General features: G+C 49.7%; 1 protein-coding gene, 1 long non-coding RNA gene and 1 other non-coding gene across 3 annotated transcripts; 2 read left to right on the top strand and 1 right to left on the bottom strand.

The window, feature by feature from the left end:
- The first annotated feature begins 178 nt into the window (after positions 1 to 178).
- On the top strand, positions 179 to 10,134 carry LOC122896031. Its single transcript, XR_006382347.1, has 3 exons — positions 179 to 343; positions 9,105 to 9,675; positions 10,006 to 10,134. It is a non-coding gene; the product is annotated as an uncharacterized LOC122896031 (long non-coding RNA).
- On the top strand, positions 8,322 to 8,426 carry LOC122896223. The gene has a single exon (XR_006382384.1). It is a non-coding gene; the product is annotated as a U6 spliceosomal RNA (small nuclear RNA).
- A 3,142-nt stretch (positions 10,135 to 13,276) lies between the features above and the next one.
- On the bottom strand, positions 13,277 to 18,245 carry LOC122895721 (zinc finger protein 689). The gene is made up of 3 exons (XM_044233356.1): positions 17,729 to 18,245; positions 17,387 to 17,500; positions 13,277 to 15,882 (listed from the first exon to the last, which is right to left on the bottom strand). The coding sequence occupies exons 1-3, from the start codon at positions 17,931 to 17,933 to the stop codon at positions 14,699 to 14,701; spliced, it is 1,503 nt and encodes a 500-aa protein (XP_044089291.1). The 5' UTR covers positions 17,934 to 18,245; the 3' UTR covers positions 13,277 to 14,698.
- Positions 18,246 to 25,084: the final 6,839 nt, after the last annotated feature.

Raw genomic sequence — 25,084 nt, 5'->3', positions numbered from 1 at the left:
CCCTTTCCTTTCCGGTCGCCTCTTACGTACCGAGGGGAAACCCAGAAAAGAGATTGGTTCCGCAGCGCAGGGAATCATAGATGGCGTGCGTTGATTGGATAGTGCCTAGCGGGCCGGTGAAGAAGGAAGGCGGTGATTGGCTATGCTGGAGCGGCCTGTTTGAAAGGCTGAAGGGAAGGGCGCGACTGGTCCGAAGGTGGAGGGCGCTGAGAGGTTAGGAGGCTCTGTTTGACCTGCTTTACCTGAACGGGACCTAAAGAAAGGTTTTGACGGGTTGGAGCTACGCCCTTCTGCTGCTCCACGAGACCTCTTGCGAGCAGATGCGGATGCCCCGGGCTTGTAGGTGAGTAAAAGCCCACGGGCAAACGATTCTGGAGGTGACGGAAGTGAGGGGTGGCCGGTCCCCGCCTGCTGGGGTGCTCAGGGCACGGCTCGCCCCGGCGCCGGCCGGTGTTTGATCGGGCCCAGGCGCCGGCGTCACAGATGTCGCCGTTCACGGTCGCAGAAGCCGAGGAACGGAGCGCCCGGGTCGCTGCTCACCAGCCCCGGAGCCGGATTCAGCGTTACTCTGGCTTCCAGGTTCAGCCTAGCGCTTCGCTAGGTGCTTCCTGGCCCGTCTCCGTCGGGAACTTGTCTAAACTACAGCTCATAAATGCTCATAAAACTGGGAAACGACTCAGATCATCTCTTGATCTGTTTCCAGACTTTTCCATCTAAGCAGTATTTACAGCAGCAGCGAAGGAAAGTTCTCGAGCTGTACCACAAAAGCTCTCCATCCCGCCCGTGAAGCCACTTTGAAGACACAGTATAGCTTTTCAGCTTGTATTCGATTTCGTAATATAACCACATTCCATGGAATGCATAGGCTTGCACGTGTTGAACGCTGTCACACTACGGGGGGAGTGTAAGTTGGTACAAGTACTTTGGAAAACTGGCAGTCACTACTAAAGCTGGATACATGCATACCTGTGACCCAGCAGTTCCTCTCCTCCTGTACGCCCAGCAGAAGTGCATAGGTATCTTTACTGCAAGACGTGCTGAAACGGTCCCAGCAACACGAGCTGCAGTAGCCAAAATCAGGAAACTACCCACAACAGTAGGAAAATGAATAAAAATATTGTGGAATATTCATGGGAATGCTATTCAGAAATGAGCACGCGTGACCTAGAACTACATGCATACTGTGGATGAATCCTGCAGACACGCTGTTGGGCAAAAGAAGCCAGACACAAAATAATATGTAATATGAGATTCCACTTATATAAAATATAAAATCTGGCAAAACTATCCAAGGTATTGCTAATCTAAGTTTTTTGTTTGTAAAGTACTGATAATAGTCGTCGTCTTCTTCTTCTTTTTTAGATTTTATTTATTTATTTGACAGAGAACAAAAGTAGAGGGAACAGCATGCAGAGGGAGAGTGAGAAGCAGGCTCCCCGCTGAGCAGAGAGCCCAATGCGGGGCTCAATCCCAGGACCCTGGGATCATGACCTGAGCCAAAGGCAGACGCTTAACTAACAGAGCCACCCAGGCACCCCAATATTCTGTTTCTTGATCTAGGTGCTGGTTACACAGATGTGTTCTATTTGTGAGAATTGACCTGCACACTTAGGTATGTGTAATTAAAAAAACAATTAAAAAAAACGAAAAGTTGGGGCGCCTGGGTGGCTCAGTAGGTTAAAGCCTCTGCCCTCGGCTCAGGTCATGATCCCAGGGTCCTGGGATCGAGCCCCAAATTGGGCTGTCTGCTCAGCGGGGAGCCTGCCTCCCTCTCTCTCTCTGCCTGCCTCTCTGCCTACCTGTGATCTCTATCTGTCAAATAAATAAGTAAAATCTTAAAAAAAAAGTCTCCTCCCTCTAGTCTTCCTTCCCCTTCCTAGAGGCAACCTCCGTTACCAGCTTCTTGTGTCCTTCTGGAGATAATTTAGGTATGTAAAAACATACACTTTTTAAAAACATACACTTTTTTTCTTTTTGTAAGTACCATAATAAACACACTTCACTTTGCTTTCTTTTCTCACTTGATGATACATCTTGTAGATTGTTTAATTTCAGCACATATAGATCGCTTTTTTTAATGGCTGCATACCTAGTGTTCCACTGTATGGATGAAAACAGTTTATTTAGTTCATTTTCCATTGATGAGCTATTAGTTGGTTTCCCGTCTCACTACCATAAAATACATAAGTCACATCCTTAGATATATTTCTTTAGGCACATATATGAGCATGTCTGTACAATAAAATTCTAGAAGCAGAATTGCTGATTCAAAGGGAAGGCTAGTGTTTTAAGCCATTTATTAATTAAGATTTTCTCCCGGGGCGCCTGGGTGGCTCAGTGGGTTAAAGCCTCTGTCTTCTACTCGGGTCATGATCCCAGGGTCCTGGGATCGAATCCTGCATCGGGCTTTCTGCTCAGCAGGGAGCCTGCTTCCCCCTCTCTCTCTGCCTGCCTCTCTGCCTACTTGTGATCTCTGTCAAATAAATAAATAAAATCTTTAAAAAAAAAAAGATTTTCTCCCAGATCCACGACAAGCATTGATGTATCCAGAAGATATATGATATTTATTTTGTATCTTCAAGCTGCTCCATTTTGAGAAGCATGGCTTAAGGTCTTTTATTTATTCAGGTGGCCTGGCAAACCGAGTAATGGACGCCAAAGATGTCCATGTTCTAATACCTGAAACCTGTGAATATGTTATATTGGCAAACAGAATATATGCAGATATGCAGATATATATGCAGATATACAGAATATATGCAGATATGATCAAGCTAAAGGTTTTCAGATCAGAAGACTATCTTGAATTATCCCAGTGGATCTAATGTAATCACAATGATCCTTATAAAAGGGAGACAGGAGGCTCTTCTGGGATTGGAGCTGGTTTGCAGCAACATGGCTAAAATGTACCAAGAAGGTCAGAACTGTCATTAAATACAGGACCCATTATGATGCCTCCCTCAGGAAAATGATGAAGAAAATCGAAATAAAGGGCTCTTGGGTGACTCAGTCGGTTAAGCATCTGCCTTCAATCAGGTCATGGTCCCAGAGTGCCGGGATGGAGCCCCACGTCAGGCTCCCTGCTCCGTAGGAAGTCTGCTTCTCCCTCTCCCTCTGCTCCTCCCTTTCCCTCTGCTCCTTCCCCCACTAGTGCTCTCTCTCTTTTCTCTCTCTCATTTACTCTCTCAAATAAAATCTTTAAAAAAAAATCGAAAGAAGCCAGCACTCCCAAGTACACTTTTGCTCCTTCTGTGGCAGACCAAAGATGAAAACATGAGCCATGATCATCTGGCGTTGTGGTTCCTGCATGAAAATGGTAGTTTCTGGACATACAAGCCCACTTCTGTTGTGACAGTGAAGTCTGCCATCAGATGACTGAAGGAACTTTTCTCATTGAGTTAATTTATATAAACAAAAGAAGAGAGGGAGGAGGCAGGAAGATCAAAGCCAAAGAAGATGTGACAACAAAACAGGTGGGGCTGATGGATTCTGGAAAGGGGACACAAACCAAGGGCTTTGGGCAGCCTCTAGAGGCTGGAAAAGGCAAGGAAAGGATTCTCCTCTAGAGATGGCCAAATGCAACCTTGCTAACGCCTTGATTTTGGTCCTGTAATACCTGTTTTCAGACTTTTGACCTCCAGAATTGTAAGATAGTAAGTTTGTGTTATTTTAAAGCACCTGGTTGGTAATTTCTTATAGTAGCAGTTGGAAACTAATCCAGGTAACATGACCAAGGAGCTGTTTCTGAGCTTTGTCAAGCACTGTATTGGGTGGGGGAGCATTCTCCCAGCTCTGAATTCAAGAGCTGAAGATCTGCAAAAAGCATTACTCTAAGAGATTATGCTGAATGAAAGAAGTCGTGGACAGGAGAATACACACTGTAGGACTACTCTGGCGGGATGCGGATGGTTTAACCAGGAAGGGAACTTGTAGGATGATGGTAATGTTCTATATCTTGATCAAGGTTCTGGGTGTAAGCATTGTCAACAGTCAGCAGATACACACTTGAAATTTATTTGCATTTTATCCTATGGCAGTTTTTTTTTTTTTTAAAGATTTTATTTACTTACTTGAAAGAAAGAGCACGAGAGGACTCAGAGGCAGAGGGAGAAGCAGACTCACTGCTGAGCACAGAGCCTGAACCAGAACTTGATTCCAGGACCCCTGGGATCATGACCTGAGCCAAAGGCAGACGCTTAACCAACTGAGGCACCCGGGCGCCCCCTATGTCAGTTTAACTAAAAAAAAAAACATAAAGCAGACACTGAGCTCTAGTTAATGATGTGCATGCGAAAGTGTTCAGGGTAACGTGTACTGACGTTGACAGTTTCTTTGAACTGCATCCAAAAAATAAAGTGGGCTGGAAGAGAGGTGGATAGTTAATGCAATGAAGTAAGTACAGTAAAATGTTAACGCTGGAACATGGTGGTGCTTATGGGGGTAGTCACTGTGAAATACCTTCAGCTTAACATTTGAAAACTTTCAAAATAAAATGGGGAAAAAGAAAAACAAACTGGATATTGTCCAGACAAGGCACGAATAACCATTTTTTAAAACGTACAATTAAGTGGCATTTAGTGCGTTCACAGTATTTGGCAACTGCCACCTGTCTTTCAAGACTTTGTCACCTTTGTGATTTTGATTTGGTTACATTGAATCTGTAGATTTCTTTCGGTATTGTGGCCATCTTAACAATAGTAAGCCTTCTAATTCCATGAACGCACGGTGTCTTTCCGTGTATGTAAGTCTTTAATTTCTTTCAGCAGTATGTTGTAGTTTCTAGTGTGCAAGTCTTTTGCCTCCTTAGTAAAATTTATTCCTAAGTATTTTATTTTGTTTAATGCTACTGTAAATGAAATTACTTTCCTAATTACTCTTCTGGATTGTTCATTGCTGATCTATAGAAATGCAACTGATTTTTGTGTGTTGGTTTTGCATCTTGCCACTTTGCTAAGTTTATTTCTTAGCTCCGCCAGTTCATGTGTGTGGACTCTCTAGGGTTTTTAGATATAAGATCCTGTCATCAATGAAGAGAGATCATTTTACTTCTTCCTTTCCACTTTGGATACCTTCTGTTTCTTTATATTGCCTCACTGCTCTAGCTAGAACTTACGATACAGTATTGAAAAGAGTTGGCTAAAGTTGACATCCTTGGGGCTCCTGGCTGGCTCAGTCGATAGAGAGTATACAACTCTTGATCTTGGAGTCATGGGTTCAAGCCCCACTTTGGGTGAGGAGCTGACTGTAAAAAAATAAATAAAATATTAAAAAAACAAGAACAAAATCTTGGGCATCTTTGTCTTGTTCCTGATTCTAGGGGAAAGTTTTCCATCGTACCCCATTGAGTGTGATGTTAGGTGTGGTTTGTTCATCTGTGGCCTTTATCATGTTGAGGAAGTTTTCTTCTAAATCGAATGTATCAAGAGTTTTTTCCTTTTTTCATGTTTTTGTCATGTTTACTTTTGTCAAATTCTTTTTCTGAGTTGAGATGATCATTTTTTTCCCTTGTCCTATTATTGTGGCATAGTACATTGACTGAATGTTGAAGCCTTTTTGTATTCCAGGAGTATATCCCACTTGGTTATAGTGTACAACCCTTCTAATACGCTGCTTTGGTTTGCTAGTATTTTTTTTTTGAGGATTTTTCTATCAATTTTTGTATGGGATAGTGGTCTATAATTTTCTTATAATATCTTTGTCTAGCTCAGGTATCAGTGTAAGAGTTTTTAAAATATATTCTAGACTCAAACCCCTTTTCAGATATATCTGTGGGAAGGACTTTATCCCATGGTAGACTGTCTTTTAATTCTCTTCAAGATATCTTTTGAAGCACAAGTTTTAATTTTGATGAAATCAGTGGATCTATTTTTATCTTTCATCATTTGTACTTTTTTTTGTCAAAGCTAAGAAACCATTATCTGACCCAAGTCACAAAGACTGACATCTGCCTTTACTGTTAAGAGCTTTATAGTTTTAGCTCTTACATTTAGGTCTATCGTTTGTCCACACTGCGTTAATTTTTTTAAAAAGATTTTATTTATTTGAGAGAGAGAGCACAAGTGGGTGGAGGAGCAGAGGGACAAGCAGACTCCTTGCTGAGTGGGGAGCCTGATGCGGGGCTTGATTCCAGGACCCTGGGATCATGACCTGAGCCGAAAGCAGACACTTAACCAACAGAGCCAGCCAGGTGCCCCAAATTAATTTTTATATATGGTTGAAGGTAGGGATCCAGCTTCATTCTTTTGTATGTGTATATCTAGTCCCAACGCCATTTGTTGAAAAGACCGTTTCACTTTTTGAATTGTCTGGGCAATTTTGTTGAAAATCAGTTGATCGCGGGGGTGCCTGGCTGGCTCAGTTGGCAGAGCATGGGACTCTTGATGTGAGGGTCATGAGTTCAAGCCTCATGCTGGGCATGGAGCCTACTGGAAAAGAAAGAAGCGGGGGCCTGGGTGGCTCAGTCACTCAAGTGTCAGCCTTCTGCTGAGGTCATGATGCCAGGATCCTGGGAGCGGCCCCACATCCAGTTTCCTGTTCAGTGAGAAGTCTGCTTCTCCCTCTCCCACTGCTCCTCCCCCTATGTATGCTGTCTCTGTCTCTAATACAATCTTAAAAGGAAAAAAAAAGAAAGAAAAGAAAGTCACTTGATCATAAATACAAGGGTTTATTTCTGGAAGGACATTTTCTCTCATTTGATGAATTCCTGTCACGTGATCCTTCCGTCCTTCAGCTGCTCAGGAGTGTCCGCTGTGCCCTAAGCGGGAGTACAGTGACGGAAGTGAAAATGTTGTAAGGTCCTTGTGTTTTGCTTGTAGTTTGGAGATTTGTTCATTAGATTTTTTTTTCCTTCAAAAGCTAAGACCTTTTATTTTTATGTTTTTTTAAATGAGCACTTTTGATTTTTTTAAAGATTTTATTTATTTATTTGACAGACAGAGATCACAAGTAGGCAGAGCGGCAGGCAGAGAGAGAGAGAGGAGGAAGCAGGCTCCCTGCCGAGCAGAGAGCCTCATGCGGGACTCGATCCCAGGACCCCAAGATCATGACCTGAGCCGAAGGCAGAGGCTTTAACCCACTGAGCCACCCAGGCACCCCAAAAGCTAACCTTTTAAATCCTTTAGCAAGTCCCTGTGAAAATACTATACTGTGTACAGTAAAAGTGAAAGGTGAGTACCTAGTATCTGATGCTTAACTGACTGAGCCACCCAGGTGCCCCAGTATTTTTCATTTTATTTATTTTATTTTTATTTATTTTATTTATCTTTTTAAAAGATTTTATTTATTTATTTGACAGAGAGAGATCACAAGTAGGCAGAGAGGCAGGCAGAGAGAGAGGAGGAAGCAGGCTACCTGCTGAGCAGAGAGCCCAATGCGGGACTCGATCCCAGGACCCCGAGATCATGACCTGAGCTGAAGGCAGCGGCTTAACCCACGGAGCCACCCAGGCGCCCAGTATTTTTCATTTTAGATTAAAAACAGGCAGGAGGGACGCCTGGGTGGCTCAGTGGGTTAAGCAGCTGCCTTCGGCTCAGGTCATGATCCGAGCGTCCTGGGATCGAGTCCCACATCGGGCTCCTTGCTCGGCAGGGAGCCTGCTTCTCCCTCTGCCTCTGCCTGCCTCTCTGCCTGCCTGTGCTCGCTCTCTCCCCCTCTCTCTCTGATAAATAAATAAAATCTTTAAAAAAAAAAAAAAAGTAAAAACAGGCAGGAGCACCTTGGTGGCTCAATCAGTTAAGTGACCCACTTTTCATTTTTGCTCAAGTTGGGATCTCGGGGTCTTGGGATGGTGAGATCAAGTCCTGCATGGGGCTTACCCTGGGTGTGGAGCCTGCTTGGGATTTTCTCTCTCTCTCCCTCTGCTCCTCCCCCATTTATCACTCTCTCTAAAAAAAAATAAAAAATAAATTCAAAAATAGGCATATTACAGGGGTGCCTGTGTGGCTCAGTGGGTCCCTTCGGCTCAGGTCCTGGGATCTCAGGGTCCTGGGATCGAGCCCTACATCGGGCTCTCTGCTCAGCAGGGAGCCTGCTTCCTCCTCTCTCTCTGCCTGCCTCTCTGCCTACTTGTGATCTCTGTCAAATAAATAAATAAATAAATAGGCATTTACAGAGCTCGCTTCGGCAGCACATATACTAAAATCAGAATCAGGGGCACCTGGGTGGCTCAGTGGGTTAAGCGGCTGCCTTGGGCTCGGGTCATGATCTCAGGGTCATGGGATCGAGTCCCGCATCGGGCTCTCTGCTCAGCGGGGAGCCTGCTTCCTCCTCTCTCTCTCTCTGCCTGCCTCTCTGCCTACTTGTAATCTCTCTTTGTCAAATAAATAAATAAAATCTTTAAAAAAAATAAAATCAGAATCATACAGAGAAGTTTAGCATGGTCGCTGCTCACAGATGACCTGCAAATTCGTGAAGTGTTCCATATTTTGTGCAGTCCCCCCCACCAAATGACCACGCTTTCCGGATGAACTTGGAGGAAATGATAGGAGTCAAAGCACAGCGTGCAACACTGAATGATGAAAATTGTGGCATTTTGCTAGAGAAATACTAAAAGTAAAATAAAAAGAAGCATACAGATAATGAGAAATGTTAGACTTAAATATGTGTTGGAAATTGATGAGTAACTTCCAAAAGAATGTATAACTTTCAAAGAACAAGGGGTGAAAACCTGCATAAAGAAAGAGTACGTAGCAAAAAATCATTAAGTCAATATACAATGACAAATTGAGAAAAATATTTGCAAATTATATTCCAGAGGACTCATTTCTTACTAAAGAACTACAAATGCAGAAGCCAAAGGCTAACAACAGAAATATGCGTAAACAATAGAAACGGCAATTCACATAAAAGAAAATCCAACCTCTTAAAGCATTTGAAAATATGATCACTTGTAACAGGGGAATGCAACAGAGAACTGAATGATGGTATTTTTCAGCTTTTAGATGAGGAAGGATCAAAAAGTTTACTGATGGTGGGGAAAGGTTTGCTGAAGAGGGTTGGCAGGGGGAAAAAGTTTGCTGACACTCCTGTCCCAAAATAGTCCCCTTGTCACTCATCCCCTCATCCTGCACCGAGCACTGCCTAATATGGTTTATCTTTTTCTTTAGCCTGGAATCTCCATGAGGGCAAAGACTATAGTGTCCACTGTTGCATTTCCATCTTCTAGAACATGGCATGGCCTGTGGCCGTTGCCCAGGACACTTGTTGAATGAAGGGATGAACGATGCGCCGTGTTTCAGGAGGCGGAGGCCGCCACCCTGCTGAGGGGAGTGTAAATTCCTACCACCTCCTCGGAAAGCAATGTGGTGATAACTACTGAAATTGATGACAAAGCTCTGGACACAGTGACGGATTGTACAACATTGTGAATGTGCTTCATGCCACTGAACCGCGTAGTACATTTTATATTTTACCACCAAAAAGCCCACAGCCTTGGAGCTGCCACAGCAATGTAAGAGATCAACTTTTTTTACTTCCAAAATTGACTTCTTGAACACCATTTGTAGGAGATTTGTACAAAGTAGCCTGTGAATGGAATATTTTATTTGCAAAACTGACTCCTGGTTGGCAGCCGGCCGGCCCAGGAGTGCAGACTTACCACACAGCCACAGCTACAGGCAAGATGACCCGATCCTGTGGGGACATCTGTTTTCCTGGGTGCTTCTGTCCCTTTCACAGGTATGTTGTCTTTCACTTTCAACTCTGTAGGAGTATTTCCTGGTCTTGCTTCTGATGACCCCTAAACCAGTAACCTATTTATTTTTTAAAAGATTTTATTTATTTATTTGACAGTGAGAGAGGGAGAGGGAGAAGCAGGCTCCCCTCCAAGAAACGAGCCGGATGTGGGGCTCAATCCCAGACCCTGGGACCATGACCCGAGCAGAAGGCAGATGCTTAACTGACTGAACCACCCAGGAACCCCTTCTCTGTGTTTGCTGTTAAGCTTTAATTTGCAGGACAATCATGATACTTTTTTTTTTTTTTTAATTTTCCTGGTTTTTTGACCAGTTGCTCTCAGAACCTGGGAAAATGTATACATTTCCCAAGAAATGCTGAGAAGGAATTCCTACGTGTGCACACTAGAAGGAACCACAAGAGGCACCAGGAAGAGGCACTAGAAGAAAATGGAGCATGAAAGGCAAGTTATGAGAGCACTTCAGTAGGAAAACTAAGATAAATAAGATAAAAATTAAATTATTGATTTGCTAACTAAGCCCTGAGTTGTCTTAAAGGACAGTTTCGGTGCTGTAGTTCCTCGGATAGCAGCCAGCTTTGGAGGCAGACCAGGCTTGGAATCCTGGCTCTTAGGTTTACCAGATATGTGATTCTGGACAAGTTATTTAATATTACCAGTGAGCCTCAGTTCCCTCCTCTATTAAAGGGAAATAATACCTACTGTCAGGTGTGCAATTTTAAGATTACCTATTGTTTCATGGATGCTGGCAGAAGACAAGAGATGCCAGTGTCATGGACAAAAGGCCTTATTCATGGTATAAGCCAAGTGAGAATCATGTATGTATTGGCTCTTTTGCCTCCCAAGCCCCGCAGGCAACTAGGAGGGGCCCGATGCATGCCGGGCACACAGCGAGTGGCACTGTGGAGGAGGAACAATGAACTTGGGGAACCTGGTGCTTTATGGTAAGTAGTAAGCAAGCTGCTCTTTTTCCCACATAGGGACGCTCCTTCTCCCTCACGGTTGCTTAATGCAAACACAACCCGAAGAAATGGCTGGGGAAGAGTCAACGAGTTGTCAGGGCCTTGTCTTTTTTTCCCCCCATATACTCTAGGTTATAGCTTACTAAAGGGAAAGGATACAGATTAAAATCAGCCAAGGATAAAGGTGCATGGGGCAAAGTCTAGGAGAAACCAGCCACGAGCTTACAAACTTGCAGGTGTCCTTGTCCCGTGGACTTGCCCTTTATTCTCCCAACGACTTGTGACAATATGTGTGAACCGTTGCCCAGCGGAGAAACTCACCCAAACCTTGGTGTCTAGGGTTTTTATTGGGGAGTCAGTTACACAGACATGGAGACTCACACGACTGACCTCAGCTGCTCAGACTCCGTCTCCCAGAGCAAAGACAGGCATTCATCATGAACCACACTGTTAGGATAAACTCATCTGGTCAGACCAGTGCCGCATGACTCGAGGCCTCCGGTGTACAGGAACACCCTCATCAGGCAAAATAGTACAAGGGCTCAGAATTTACCTCCCAGGAAGGCGCCAGGTGCTAGTCCTGAAGACGAGCTTTCTTTGGAACGTGCAGCGTTTGAGCAGCCTGGGCCTGCGAAGCTAGTCCTTTTCTGCACACGCCTGATCTTCATGAGGCCACTGCCTGGTGAACTGCAGTGATGTTTTGGATCTCCAAGAATTAGGACGTGTCTAGATCCAATGTCCAGTAAGCCCTGAAAACTCTAGTTACTTCCCCTCTTCCCGTGCCCCGCCACCCTGGGAAATGGCTGCACGTGCATTCGGAAAAGGCTAGAAGGAACGTATACAGCATGTCTTCGCCAGTATAACGTAGTCCTTCATCAAGGGACTCAACTTTTCCTCATTCAGGAGCCTCTAGGTCTGGAATCCGCTCATCTGACCATTTGTTGAAGGCAAGGCCTTGCATTTTTGGCAAAAACAGCAAGATATGGGGCGGTGCGAGAGACACATGGAAGCACAACTACTTTGTGTGGTTCACATTACATGGGAATGTATGTAAAGTGCTTTACACAGTACCGGGCCCATGGTAAGTGCTCAACACGGCGGCTATAATTCTGTTGCAGGAGGCCAAAGAACACAGTGAATGCAGGCTACTGTTTCAAGAAGTCTAGCCTCAGTCGGTAGACCATGCAATTCTTGCTGTTGGGGCTGTGAGTTCGAGCCCCACGTGGAGCGTAGGGATTACTTAAAAATAAAATCTTAGGGGCGCCTGGGTGGCCCAGAGGGTTAATCCTCTCCCTTCAGCTCGGGTCATGATCTCAGGGTCCTGGGATCAAGCCCCGCATCAGGCTCTCTGCTTGGCGGGGAGCCTGCTTCCCTCTGTCTGTCTGTCTGTCTACTTTTGATCTCTCTCTGTCAAATAAATAAAATCTTTAAAAAAATAAAATCTTAAAAGACAGATTTTAGACTGGCATGTGTGTGTTCCAGAAAAGAGAGGGGCTCTGAAACCATAAAACTAAGAGGAGAGGAAGACTAACAGACGTAGCAAAGCCCCCGAGAGGGCAGTAGGGGAAATCATGAGCACAGCTGTGTTGGTGAGCGTGGTGCCCAAGTAAAAATACTGGTCAAAGTGGGGAATGCAGTGTTAAGAGCTCCTATCTGAAACCTTAGGTTTCTTAGCGAAAGAGAAGGGATTAAGAGCTCCTATCTGAAACCTTAGGTTTCTTAGCGAAAGAGAAGGGATTCACTGGTTAAGGATGTAGGGAAGACTTAAGTCATACTGAAAGCTCACTGAGGTTGGCGATCAGAAAAGGTGTGCAGGCCCCCGTAGGGAGCACTGCAGTTTCCCCCTCTTTGCAGCTCGTGGGTGAGGAATCAATATTGGGAGGGGGGATAGTTCATTCTTTGGGCTGCAAGTAACAGAAACTCAAACTACCTGAAGCAGAAGGGGAATGAATTAGAAGGATACTGGGATCTCCCACTGAAAACAGGGCCAGGATCACAGCTGGTCAGGAATGGATGCTGGGAATGAAGTGCCTTAGGGAACCTAGGAAATGGTCACTCATCTTGGCCCTCCACTGACCGCACACACCCTGGAACTTGGACTTCCAAGCCTTATGAGTCACAGTCCAGGCCCAGAGAAAAGTTACAAAATTCCTAGGTAGGGTTGGGTCAGGTAAGAGTAGAACAGCCATCTCGAACACAGAGCCGAGCAGACGTTCAAATAGCTCTCTGTTAGGACAGGGCAGGTCTCCCTCGAGTAAAAATTTTTACCCAGTCAAGGACCTAGACTTACAGTTTATAAACAGGGATCCCACAAGGAACATCATTTATCGACATTTTAATGAGACCCAATCTGGTATGACCCCTGTCTTGGGGCAGCTCATCCATTCATCCAAGGAGAAACAGACAAATAGTGACAATGCATCTTGCTAAATACCAGAACAGAGGTCACTACAAACGCTGCATCCCCCCGCTGCTCTCCCACTTTAGGGCTGAGATGAGGAGAGCTGAAGGAACAAGCAACAGGGGTAGGAACATGACTCACTCCAGCTGTTGAAATAGGAGAGAAGTCACGTTTGGAAATCCCAATTTGGTGCAGCTACCCAAGGCAAAGTGGTAGGCCTTGTTCATTTAATGCGGTAAAGCTTTATTGAGCATCTACTCAGGCAGGTGCCAGGGAGGCATATCAAAGATTAAGACACGTTGCTGCTGCTGCTTTGGGGAGCTTCTGTGAGGAAGGCAGGCATAAACACAACTCGATGGCTGTAGACTCCTCCGGCCCTGTATTCAAGTGCTTGGCTTTCTGCCCTCCTTGAATGGCCTCACCTCACTTTATGAAAAATGTTGACTGAGGACTCACGGAAGGTTCTGTGCTGATGTCTCCTTATTCGGTTGAGAATCAGGGAGGAGTGAGACCCAGTTCTCAAGGACTTTCTAGCCAATGGCTGCCTGAAACTAATCCAAATCCCCTGGATGAAGTGCAGGCTGGTCCAGTTTTACCTCTTGCTGCTAGACCATAGCTCCCCTGCTTCTCCTTAAAATCAGTCTTCTCCCAAAACTCACTCTGTCTATGTCCCAGACCCAACTTCAATTTTCCAAACACAGGGGGCAGAAGACTTAGCTTCACAGTATGTGGTTTTTAAAAAAAAAAAAAAAAAAAAAAAGCTTAGGTATTTATGTCTCCGTAACCCAATGAAGCCCTGCTCCGATGTCACCACCCCCAAATTCAGTGCAATCTAGAGCTGTTAAAATAAGTAGAGAGGTGTGCTCTGTACACTGCGGTGCTGGCTTATTTTTGGATGACCCTTTAAAAGGGACACTGAAAAACTAACACCTGTTTGGAGAGAGATCACGTGTGGGAACTGAAACCCTGTCTTTAAGGAACAATCGACCAAATCATGCTGTTTAACCTGAAAACGTGGGCAAAGCCGTTGTGGTTATCTGAAATGCTGTCATGTAGATGAAGTATTACATACTCTGGTCTAGGCTTCTAGGGAAGGAGAAGGTGGTACCTAACCGCCTTCTAAAGATCAGAGCTATCCCCAAACGAAATGACCTGCCTTGTGAGGTAGTGAGCTCCCTATCAAGGGAGGTTTTAAAGCAAGTAAAAAAAAAAAAAAAAAAAAAAAGGAAACCACTTGGCAGGAGTGTTGAAGGAAAGGGACTAAACCAGGTTTGTTTAAACCTGGTATGGAGGAAGGGGCAAAGGAGGGCAAGATACTGCCCCCCACCAACTGTATGCACGAACTAGAAAAGCAAACAGCCCCTAAAATGGATGGCAGAACTTTTAGCCCTGATATCCACACACACAAATTCTTCTGGGATAGGGTAGCCTGGAAAACCACCACGTGACGTCACCTCTCCTAACGGGACTGTTCTAGACACACCCGGTAAGGCAGCCGGTGTGGCGAGACAGACTCCAGTTCGGGGCGCCGTAGCAGGAGGCCTGGGTGTTCCTCCCGCCTCTGCCTTGTGTGACCCGGGGCTGCCCCTTCCCTTCCCTGAGCCCCTCCAGGAAATGAAATGAAAATCTCCGGTCCTTTCCGTACTAACGGGCGCTGCCCTTCTGCGCGGCCCCCGCTGCAGCAGCCCTGGGGCCGCCGGTCGGGGCCCTGGGGCCGCACTTGTGGACGGCCAGAGACCACCTCTGGCGGAAGCAGCGGCCGCACTGCAGGCAGGGGAAGGGCTTCTCCCCCGTGTGCAGGAGCTGGTGCTGGGCCAGGTGGCTCCACTGGGCGAAGCGCTTGGGGCACAGGTCGCAGGCGTACGGCCGCTCGCCCGAGTGCACGCGCCGGTGGCTGGCCAGCAGGGACGGGTAGGCGAAGCGGCGGCCGCAGTCCTCGCAGGCGTGCAGCTTCTCCGCCGTGTGCGTGCTGCGGTGGATGGCCAGGGAGCCGCTCCGCCGGAAGGCGCGCCCGCAGTCCGGGCACGGGTAGGGCTTCTCGCCCGTGTGCAGGAGCTGGTGCTGCAGCAGCGTGCTGCGCTGGGAGAAGCGCGCCTCGCAGTGCTCGCACGCGTACGGCCGCTCGCCCGAGTGCACGCGCCGGTGGCTGACCAGGCGGGAGGACGAGGAGAAGCGCCGCTCGCAGTCCGGGCACGGGTAGGGCTTCTCGCCCGTGTGGATGCGCTGGTGGATGACGAGCGCCGTGCGCTGCCGGAAGCGGCGGCCGCACTCCAGGCAGGTGTAGGGCTTCTCGCCCGTGTGCGTGCGCTGGTGGATGGCCAGCAGCGAGGGGTAGGCGAAGCGCCGGCCGCAGCTGGGGCACTGGTGCGGCTTCTCGCCGGTGTGCGCGGTCCGGTGGTTGGCCAGGGACCGGCTCCTCCGGAAGCAGCGGCCGCAGTCCGGGCAGTGGTAGGGCTTCTCGCCCGTGTGGATGACCTGGTGCTGCGACAGGTTCTTGCGCTGGGAGAAGCGCTTGCCGCACTGGTCACAAACGTAGGGACACTCACCGGAGTGTGCCCGCCGGTGGCTGACTAGCAGGGAGGGGTAGGAGAAGCGGCGCCCGCAGTCCGGGCAAGGGTAAGGCTTTTTCAGATTCTGGGCACACTTGTGGCTCTCCAGGGCCTGCCGGTCAGGGAAGGTGCAACCACAGTCCGGGCAGATGGGGCCCCCAGAGGTCTGCCTGGGGAGGAGTCGGGGTTTGCTGGGCCGCCGGCCTCGCTTGCCCTTTCGGGGGGCCTCCTTAGGTGGGAACACTTCCTTCTCTCCGTTCTTCCTTCTGGTTCTGGTTTCTACGGACACACAGGGAGACATTAATTTAACAAATACGGGGCCCCTGCCCTTGCCTATGGCAGTGTTCTAGGTTAGAAGGCGAAGACACTCAACCTGTCTTCAGGGAGTGTTAGTGCCACAGACATCCCACCGTGGCACAACCACTACAGAAACGGGCAGGACATTCCAGGAGTCCCCAGCTCCATCTGCAGAAGTCGGGACGTGTTTCTTGCAGGTGCTGCAGGCTTGAGAAATTAAGTTTTTGAAGCTGTAAGTGTAAGGCAGGAAGTGGGAACACGAGGTACGGGCTGGCAGGGACTAGGTCAGAAGGCCCTCTAAGCCAGTGGTTCTCAAATTTTATGATCAGAATCATTTGGATGGCTCATTGAAACAATTTTGGGTTCAGCAGGTCTGGGATGGAGCCCAAGAATTTGTATCTGATTCTTTTCTGGGTGATGCTGAGTACTACATCCTCAGAACCACTGCCATTCAGGACCGTGAACTCTATTTTATGCAATGGTTCTCAAACTTAAACATGCATGCCAATCTGCTGGGGCTGTTAAAGGAGAAATACAAAGTCCTAGACATCCATCGGAGTAAATCAATAGTTCTGGGTCCAGGAATCTCTATTTTTTTAAAAAGGATTTTATTCATTTATTTGACAGAAAGAGAGAGCACAAGCAGAGGGAGCTGCAGGCAAAGAGAAAGGGAGAAGCAGGCTCCCACCGAGCAGAAACCCTGATGTGGGACTCGATCCCAGGATCGTGACCTGAGCCAAAGGCCGATGCTTAACCGACTGAGCCACCCAGGCGCTCCTAGGAATCTGTATTTTATTTATTTATTTATTTTTATTTATTTATTTTTTTACCGAGTTCCCCAAGTGACTCAGAGATAACTGACAGCCATTTGACAACCTACCATGGAAAAACGGAAAGGTTTTTAGTAAGGAAGTATCATTTTAGTAAGGAAGTATCACTTAGTAAGGAACTATCTTGGAAAGAGAGCCCTGATCTCGGAGAATCTAGCGCGGAAATGTCAGTCCAGATGCTCACATCCAGCCCCACGGGTGGATCCGGGGCCCTTCTCCCTGACTGACATTAAGGAGAGCCTTGCTTGATCCCCAGGAGAGAGTAGATTCCTGCACTGATTAGGAGTCACCCCGCCAAAAGGGCAGAAAAGAGGGCTCTGCACTCCCAGACCGCTGTTCCCCGTGAGATCCCTTCAACCCACATCCAGAAACTCAGGGAGGTTCTTGTGTCTCAGAGCACAGTGCCGAGCAGACTGGGTTCAGGGACCCTGAGGAGGAGACCAGAGGGCAGCTAACGGATTCGTTCACGCAATAGAGAACTGCGGACCCTCGTGTGCAAACTGACCTGTAAACCCCCCTACGGTGGGACCCGCCCAGCACCATCAGAGAGACAAGGCCCTGAAGCTGGGAAAACCATCAGCGGCATGGGGACCCCTGGCCGCTAATTCTAGACAAGTTGAGAGGCTGCAGGCCCTGCACGGGCCTTTTTCACTCACTTCTTTGGACTGTTAACCCCCTCGGGCACTCCTGCGGATCCAAGGCAGCCGGTTCCCAGTCATCGGTATTCCGTTCCAACCAGGAGATGAGGGCTGGTTTGGGACCGGAGCACCCTGGGGAAGGAGAACAGTCAGACGTCCAGCTCCTGGGTGAGGCCGGTACAGATCCACCCGCTGTCCTCTCCTGCCAAGCCCCGGTCCTCCCCCGCGACACAGCCTGGTCCCGAGCCAGACCCCTGGACACTCCGAACTCCCCGCCGTCGGCCCTCGCCCCCGCCCCCACGCCTTCCCCCACCGCCCGACCCTCCGGGGCCCGCGGAAGCGAACTGGGCCGGGCCTCACCGAGCGCGCCCAGGTGGCCGTAGGTCTCCCGCATCACGTCCCGGTACAGGGCCCTCTGCGCGGGCCGCAGACAGCCCCACTCGTCCGGGGAGAAGTACACGGCCACGTCCGCGAACTTCACCGCCCTCGGCCTCCTTCCCCTCCTCCGGCCGCGAACGGGCTCTCCTGGTCCCCGCGCGGAGAGCGGAGCCGAAGGCGGCGCCATTGGACCGCAGGAGCCGGCGCCACGGCCTTCCCCGGCCCGGACCCCCGGCGGACCCCGGGACTGGGGCGCCCCGCTGCACCGGGGCTGAGCGTGCCTGGGGAGGCCCGAGGGGATCGGAGTCGGCCGCCCTGCGGGGCTGACGGAAACCTTTTGCTGTTATTCAGGCAACGCCTGCCCGAACTTGGGGGACAGGCACCGGAAGATGCCTTCGGGGAAGATGGCGGCGCCGCTACCGCACCGCCTCAGCCTGGAACACGGGCGGCTTCCAGCTATCGATTTTATTGACCGGAGCGCCATGCCGGCTTCCTAACCTCTTTGCCCTCAAGTGTGATGGCGCTGCGATTGGGCTTCACGCCCTTTTTTCCCCCATTCCGCGCGCTCATTGGGCGGCGGCCGAAGATCGAGCGTTCTGATTGGCTGCTGGCGAAAGCGGCCTGTTTGAACGAAGCCAACGGAAGCGTAAGGGCAGGAAGCCGACCTTCCGCGCCGGTTGCCTGCGGCCAGATCCGAGGCGGGCGGCGGCGAGCTGGCCCCGCGTCAGTGACAGGCCCCGGTTCTCTGGCGGGCGCTGCCCCGCCGAGGGACGGAATGATTTGAGTGACGGAGCCACTCCGGCCAACCCGGGGCTGAGATGACCCCCGGTGGCTTTCTGAGAATTGGACGATTTCCTCGGTGCCCTTGTGGGAGGGAAACGAACGTTGGCGTTTCCCGCGCGCAGGCACCTTCCCCTGTTACACGTTAAGTCTTTTTTTTTTCTTTTTTCTTTTGCTGCCATTGTGTTAAGTGATGGTCATCCTCCGGTTCTACTGATAAGGAAAATCGCAGAGGGATCCTGTTAGTCAAGAGAAGGAACAAGATTTAAACCCGGGACTGACCCGGCCTTTATCCAAACCGCTGAACTCGGCTCCCTTCCCCCTGCTCTCCGAGGGCGCGGGTCGACTCAACAGTCCGAGCTCCTGGCCTCTTCTCAGTTCAATCTTCTGCACATCTCCCCATACTTTGTTTACATGACATCTGTCCGATGTACAAAGTGTAGCTCTGGGCAGTTTAAGGCATGCACCATGCTCTGGAGTTTCTAGTTACTGAGGCCTATGCATTTACAACTAATAGCAGGGCTGCAAGCATGGACGTGAAAGGCGGAAGAAAAGTGCTGATGGAACCGGTCGGCCCCGGCTCCATCAGCCCCTGGCTCCTGTGTAAGCGTGCAGGGTTCTACCAGCTCAGGGTCATCTCCCAGCAATATGCCATTTACTACGTACTTCAGCTGGTGACACACATATCTTTCCAACCCATTAAATTTTTTTTCAAAGCACCTACTATGGGCAAAACATTACACCATGGAGAGCCTGGGGGGCTCAGTCGGCTGGACATCCGCCTTCTGCTTCAGTCGTGATCTCAGGGTCCCAGGATCTCAGGGTCCTGGGATCAAGCTGGACATTGGGCTCCCTGCTCAGCGGAGAGTCTGCTCCAACACCCCCCCACCCTCCTCCCTGCTTGCTCTGTTCTTGCTCTCTCAAAAAACAAAAACAAAACAAAACAAAAAACACTATCGCAAAGCCTGCAAGGAAGGAGTAAAGACAACATGTCAGGAAGTCACAGGATAACATAGGTCGTTAGAGATTCCAAGGAAGATTGACTTTGAACAGAGGAAGTAGGAAACACACACACACACACACAACTGCAGTAAACATTGAGTTCTACTCTATCCCAAGCATAGTGATGGTTTACTGAACACACTACTGGGGGGGGAGGTGGAATGTCAAGCTTGTCAGAATGAGTAAGATAGAGTCCCCTCTGAATAACTTTCCAGAGTGATACATCAGGTGGAAAATGAGTTTGGTCTATGAATGGGTAGGGTTTGGGGAGGGCAGTGGTGCTCAATGTACATCTGTTGAATAAACAGCTGAATTCCATGGCCATAAAGATCTCTGGTACAAAGCCAGGAATTCAGGAAAGTTCTGACTGTGGCGGGAATGAGGACACTCTATGCAGCACAAAATACTGTTAGGGTAAAACTGAAGGATCGATCCGATAGGTTGGCACCAGATATTGGACGGCTTCACCCTGCACACTGGGGAGCTCCAAATCAGTCCAGAGGAGTGATTTATCTTCCGATAATGTTTTCGGAAAATTACTCTGGTAGTTTGTTTGCAGGGCAAACCGATAGCTTTGTGCCTAAGCTTTCTGCCTATACATAATTCAGTTTGGAGAAATAAGATGGTAAACTTAGGCTGCTAAGAGAATACAAAGGCCAATGGAGGGCAAACCATTTAATTTGGAAGAAAGTGACTAAACAGAAGACTGGAAACAAATCTGTGGACATTTTGCCTGAACGGTAATGATGTGCTGTCAATGCTGACATTGAACAGGAAGGATGATTGACTATTTTTTTAAAAGATTTTATTTATTTATTTGACAGAGAGAAATCACAAGTAGACAGAGAGGCAGGCAGAGAGAGAGGGAGGGAAGCAGGCTCCCTGCTGAGCCGAGAGCCTGATGCGGGACTCGATCCCAGGACTCTGAGATCATGACCTGAGCTGAAGGCAGCGGCTTAACCCACTGAGCCACCCTGGCGCCCCAGATGATTGACTATTAAGATGAAAAGGTGCTGAGCCCTCTTCCCACATGCAGGAAAGGGGAGAGCAGGCTGGGGTGAGGTGCAGCCTAGCCCTTTGGCCCTGGCTGGAAAGGCCCCATTTGGCCCTGGGCTGGAAAGTCCTGGCTTGCCGTCATCTTGGTGGGAGCTCCTAAGGTAGGACCTAGGAATCAGGCAGAGTTGGAGGCTCTTAACTACAGGGAAACATTCTGGAGAGAGAAGCACTCAGGACTTAATATGAGAGCAGAGGTTCTTGCTCCTTTTCTGTATAAAATCCTGGACCCATCTTGGGCATAGGGATAAGCAGGGCTCCTCTTGAAGGCTGCCCACTGTAGAGAAGGATGGAGAAGATCTAGGGAATCTACACACCAAGAGGCCACATAAAGACCAAAGATACATTGTTTTGGAAAAAGGTAAATGGTGTTGAGGGCCAACTAAGTACCAGCTGCCACCTCATAGGCACATGGATATAGATGATCTCAAATGAAACTCATCTTCCAGGGGCAACTGGCTGGCTCAGTTGGAGGAAGAGAAGATGCTTGATCTCAGCGTGATGAGTTCAAGCCCCATGTTAGGTGTAGAGAATACTTCCATAAATAAAAACTTAAAGAAAAAAGAAACACACCTTTCAGAGTCCTTATGAGGACAGTTATCAGACAGTTGAGAAGCTTATCCAAAACCTGTTATTAAAGGCAGGGATGAGATCCAAACCTAGAATGTCCTCTGCATCCCGCTGGCAGATTAAACTGGTGCAAGGCTTTGAGGTTAATTTCTCCTTTGTTCATCCTCAATTAGAGGAAAGTAACTGGCAGTGCACCCTTCAGTTATAGCACACATGGACTTCACCTTCTGCACTAACTGGAACCCAACCTTTGCCTCAAATATCACCGTAGCATAAACCCAGACTCCAGCAAGCCATGTTAGTCCTGGGAGAAAGTAATGCCATGAATAATGAAGGAAACTTATATTCTCTCTTGTTTTTTAAGATTTTATTTGTATGAGGGGCAACTAGGTGGCTGAGTTGGTTAAGTGACTGCCTTCAGCTCAGGTCGTGTTCCCAGGGTCCTGGGACTGAGCCCCACATCTAGCTCCTTGTTCAGCAGGGAGCCTACTTCTCCGTCTCCCTGCTACTCCACCTGCTTGTGCTCTCTGTGTCAAATAAATAAATAAAAATTCTTTTAAAAAGATTTTATTTATATGAGAGAGAGAAAGCACAGGGGGGGGGGAGAAGCAGACTCCCCACTGAGCAGGGAGCCCGGCACGGAGACCAGATCAAGACCAGACCAAGATCAGGATCTGAGTGGAAGGCAGGCGTTTAACCAACTGAGCCACCCAGGCACCCCAAACCTGACCTTTTCTTAGCAGATTCTCGTAGTCCAGTTCTGGCCTGTGTATCTCTGGGTGAGAACTCACTGGAACTCTATATTCTGTTCTCTGAAGGACGTAAAGGCACTGCAGACCTTTTCACTTTGTACATCAACCCCACCACCACCTTTTCCCCTCTCTCTTCTGCCTCTTCTCACTCTGTGTGGCTACCACTTGATCAAAAGGAATATCTTCCATCATAAGCTTCTTCACAGCACCCACACTTCTGGAATTTAGCTAATAGTGGGCATGAACTGAGGGCTCCTGATCTCCAAGGGCCGAGGCTAGGGCACAAGTCTCCCACCCCTTGGTCTATCCACGTTGGTTTGTTTGTTTGTGTTTGTTTAGAGACAGCGAGCGAGCACATGGCAGCGTGTGTTGAGAGACAGAGGAAGAGAGAATCTAAGGCAGGTTCCACTCCCAGTGCGAGGCTGGATCTCGCAATACTGAGATCACGACCTGAGCCAAGATCAAGGGTCAGTCAGGTAACTGAGTGAGCCACCCGGATGCCCCTTGACTTCTCCATGTTTCCCCAATGGATTCACTGGCGGGCTTGCAGGGTTAACTTCCTCTTGGATCTTTTCCCAATGCTCAGGGCTGAGAAGGGGCCTCTCATCAGAGTGGAGGTACCCGTGGCTCAGCAAGAGGGAGGAGAAGACGGCCACACTCTGGGCAGGGGTAGTTTCCCCAGTGTGAGTGCGTGTCTGTGAACGGCCAAGGGCGCCTGCGGCTGAAGCACCACCTACAGCCGCAGCACCGGTAGGGCCTCTCCCCCGTGGAGAAGCTGGGGCCCGAGCCAGGGCTTCCGTGAGCACAGTGAGCCCCACACTCCAGACAATGACGGCGGCGCCTCCTCCCGAGCGGGCGCAGGTGGGGGGCCAGGAGGGCGGGGCGTGCGAGGACACCCCCCCCCCCCCCAGTCTGCTCCTGCGTCGGGCCTGGCTCCGAGCAAGCGGCAGCCGCAGTCAGGGCACAGGTGTGCCGTGTGTGGAGCAGCTATGCGAGGCCACGTGCACCCTCTGGGAAAAGTGGACACTGCACAACCCCCCCCTTAACATACACACACGCGCACACACACGGGACAGTCTTGATGGTGGATCCACCGGCGTCTAACAGTGAGGGGACCGGAAAGAGCTGCCACGGCCCAGACGTGTACAAAACTTCTTCCTTATGGAGGTGGCCAGCGCCCTACTTTTTCAAAAACAGCAGCCACACCTGGGGGGGCGGTGCGGGAAGGGGCAGCGGGAGACTGTCTCGCCTGGGCGGAGGAGCTGACGGTGGAGCGGCTCCTTGCACCACGAACGCAGCCTCCGTCCGGTCACAGCAGTATGCCCAGCACAGAAGGCCCGCGGGGGGCTGGCTAGGAGGAGGAGTACAGCCCAGACTGGGAGGCCCTTCTCACCTAGGCTGCACTCAGTTCCTTCACCCCCATTGCTTTCTGCACAGAAAAGAGAATCGGAACTAAAGAGTGTGGGGTGCGCTGACCCACCCCAGACTCACCCCGGCTCAACCAGGACAGAAGGATCTAAGGGTGAAGGCTTCACCCGGCCATGATCCACCAGCCTCTGGCAGTTTCCTATTTTCAGAAAGAGAACCGTCCCTTTTCACCGCAGGCCTCCAGAAGCCTAGAGCGCTCTTAAAAAGAAGGGCTGGACTTTTTTCAGACAGAAGCTGGCACCTCTCCCTAGTTAAAGACCTTACAAATGGACATTTCCGTGGAAATATTTCTTTAAAAAAAAAAAAAAAGCCAAACAAACCACACCTCAGTTCCTGTGGCGCACAATGGAAGGTGGCAAGTCTTTAAATTCTGTAGAGGGTCCAGGCAGCCTCCTACGGCAGGGTATACCCTGAGAACAGGGGCAGCCCAACAAACCGAAGCAGCCCCTTCCAAGTCCCGTCAGAAATACACCATGCCTATTTTTAAATTAATTAAAACGAAAAAGCTCACTTCCTGGGGCGCAAGTGCTAAATGGCCACACGTGGCTAATGGCTTCTGTGTTCGACCTCACAGACAGAACATTCCCTTAACTGAGTAAAGCTCTATTGAAAGCAATAATCAGAGTACTCAGAGGAAAGAAGGCAAAAGACCTCAAACCCCAACTGCCAGTCGGGGCTACCCTTGAATGCAAGGACGCACCCACGTCTGCGAAAAAGAACTTTAGAAAGTTCATCGGATTCTTAGGAATTGGGGTCTTAAAGAGAAGGGCGCAGTGTAGGTGTGGCTACGGGAAGAAAGAGCCTGCCCTGGGCCGGCTTCCAAGAGAGGCTGCCCTCTGGCTCGGCCCCACTTTCCGCACCTCGCCCAGACCCTCGGTGCCTCGCCGCCGCCTCCGGACGTTGGCCCTCCGGGCTCCCAGCCTCCTCCTTCCATTTCCAGGAGACAAAGGAGGGCTTGGGGCCTGCGAATCCTAAGGAGATGAGGCCAAGAACACGGCGTGGTGCGAGGATGGAACCGAGACAAGGCGTTTTCTGGGCAGGGGTGAGTACAGCCTCCCAAACCCGAGCGAAGACCCTCCCCAGCAACACACACACAAGCGCATCTGGACCGATACCGAATGGCACCCCTTTTCGTTAAAATGCGGAGTAGGGGACGCTTTGATTACTCCCATTTGGCCTGGGCCGGCCTCATCTCATCCTACCCGAGGGCCCAGGACTCAGCACCGGGGGTTCGAAGCCCTTCGCCCGCAAGGATAATGGCTCCGCCGGGCTTCACGCCCTTCTCCCTCCCCTGCACGGTTATTGGGTGACGCGGGGCAGGAAGCCCGGGAGCCGCGTTCTGATTGGGTCTCGGCGAATCACTCGGTTGGAGGGAAGCCGGCCGCAGCCCGCGAGCCCGCCTTCTTCCGGGAGCCCCAGCCAATCCCGGAGCTCAGCGGCCGAGCACCTGCTCCGTGCCCGGCGCGGTGCTGGGCAGCGAGTGCGAAGCGACGGCAGCGCAGCCCGGCTGCCCCGGCGCCCGCTGTACCGCTCGTCCTCCCGGGCGGGCTCGGCCCCAGTCTCGCCAGAGCTCCGTCTGCGCCGCTGTTGGGGGCTCGCTGGCGCCTTTGCACTCAGACTTGAACGACGCTGCAGCTTGCATTGAGCGCGCCTGTGTTGAGCTCAGCTCTAGGAGCTGGGTCCAGAGCAGGGCGCTCAACAAAGCGTCCTTGGCCATGGAGGTTCCATAATGCCCTTCACAGTCTTCCAGATT

This window comes from Neovison vison, chromosome 14 (assembly GCF_020171115.1).
Source record: "Neovison vison isolate M4711 chromosome 14, ASM_NN_V1, whole genome shotgun sequence".
NCBI lineage: Eukaryota > Metazoa > Chordata > Mammalia > Carnivora > Mustelidae > Neogale > Neogale vison.
This window is presented reverse-complemented; position numbering and strand designations above follow the sequence as displayed.

Bases quoted from the DNA above. Each gene is read 5' to 3' on its own strand.
- LOC122895721 (XM_044233356.1), bottom strand. From the start codon at position 17,933: ATGGCGCCGCCTTCGGCTCCGCTCTCCGCGCGGGGACCAGGAGAGCCC. The intron at 17,501-17,728 runs GTGAGGCCCGGC...CTCCTTCCCCAG, and splicing joins CGGCCACCTGGGCGCGCTCG to GGTGCTCCGGTCCCAAACCA. The intron at 15,883-17,386 runs GTGAGTGAAAAA...GTGTGTCCGTAG, and splicing joins GGGGTTAACAGTCCAAAGAA to AAACCAGAACCAGAAGGAAG.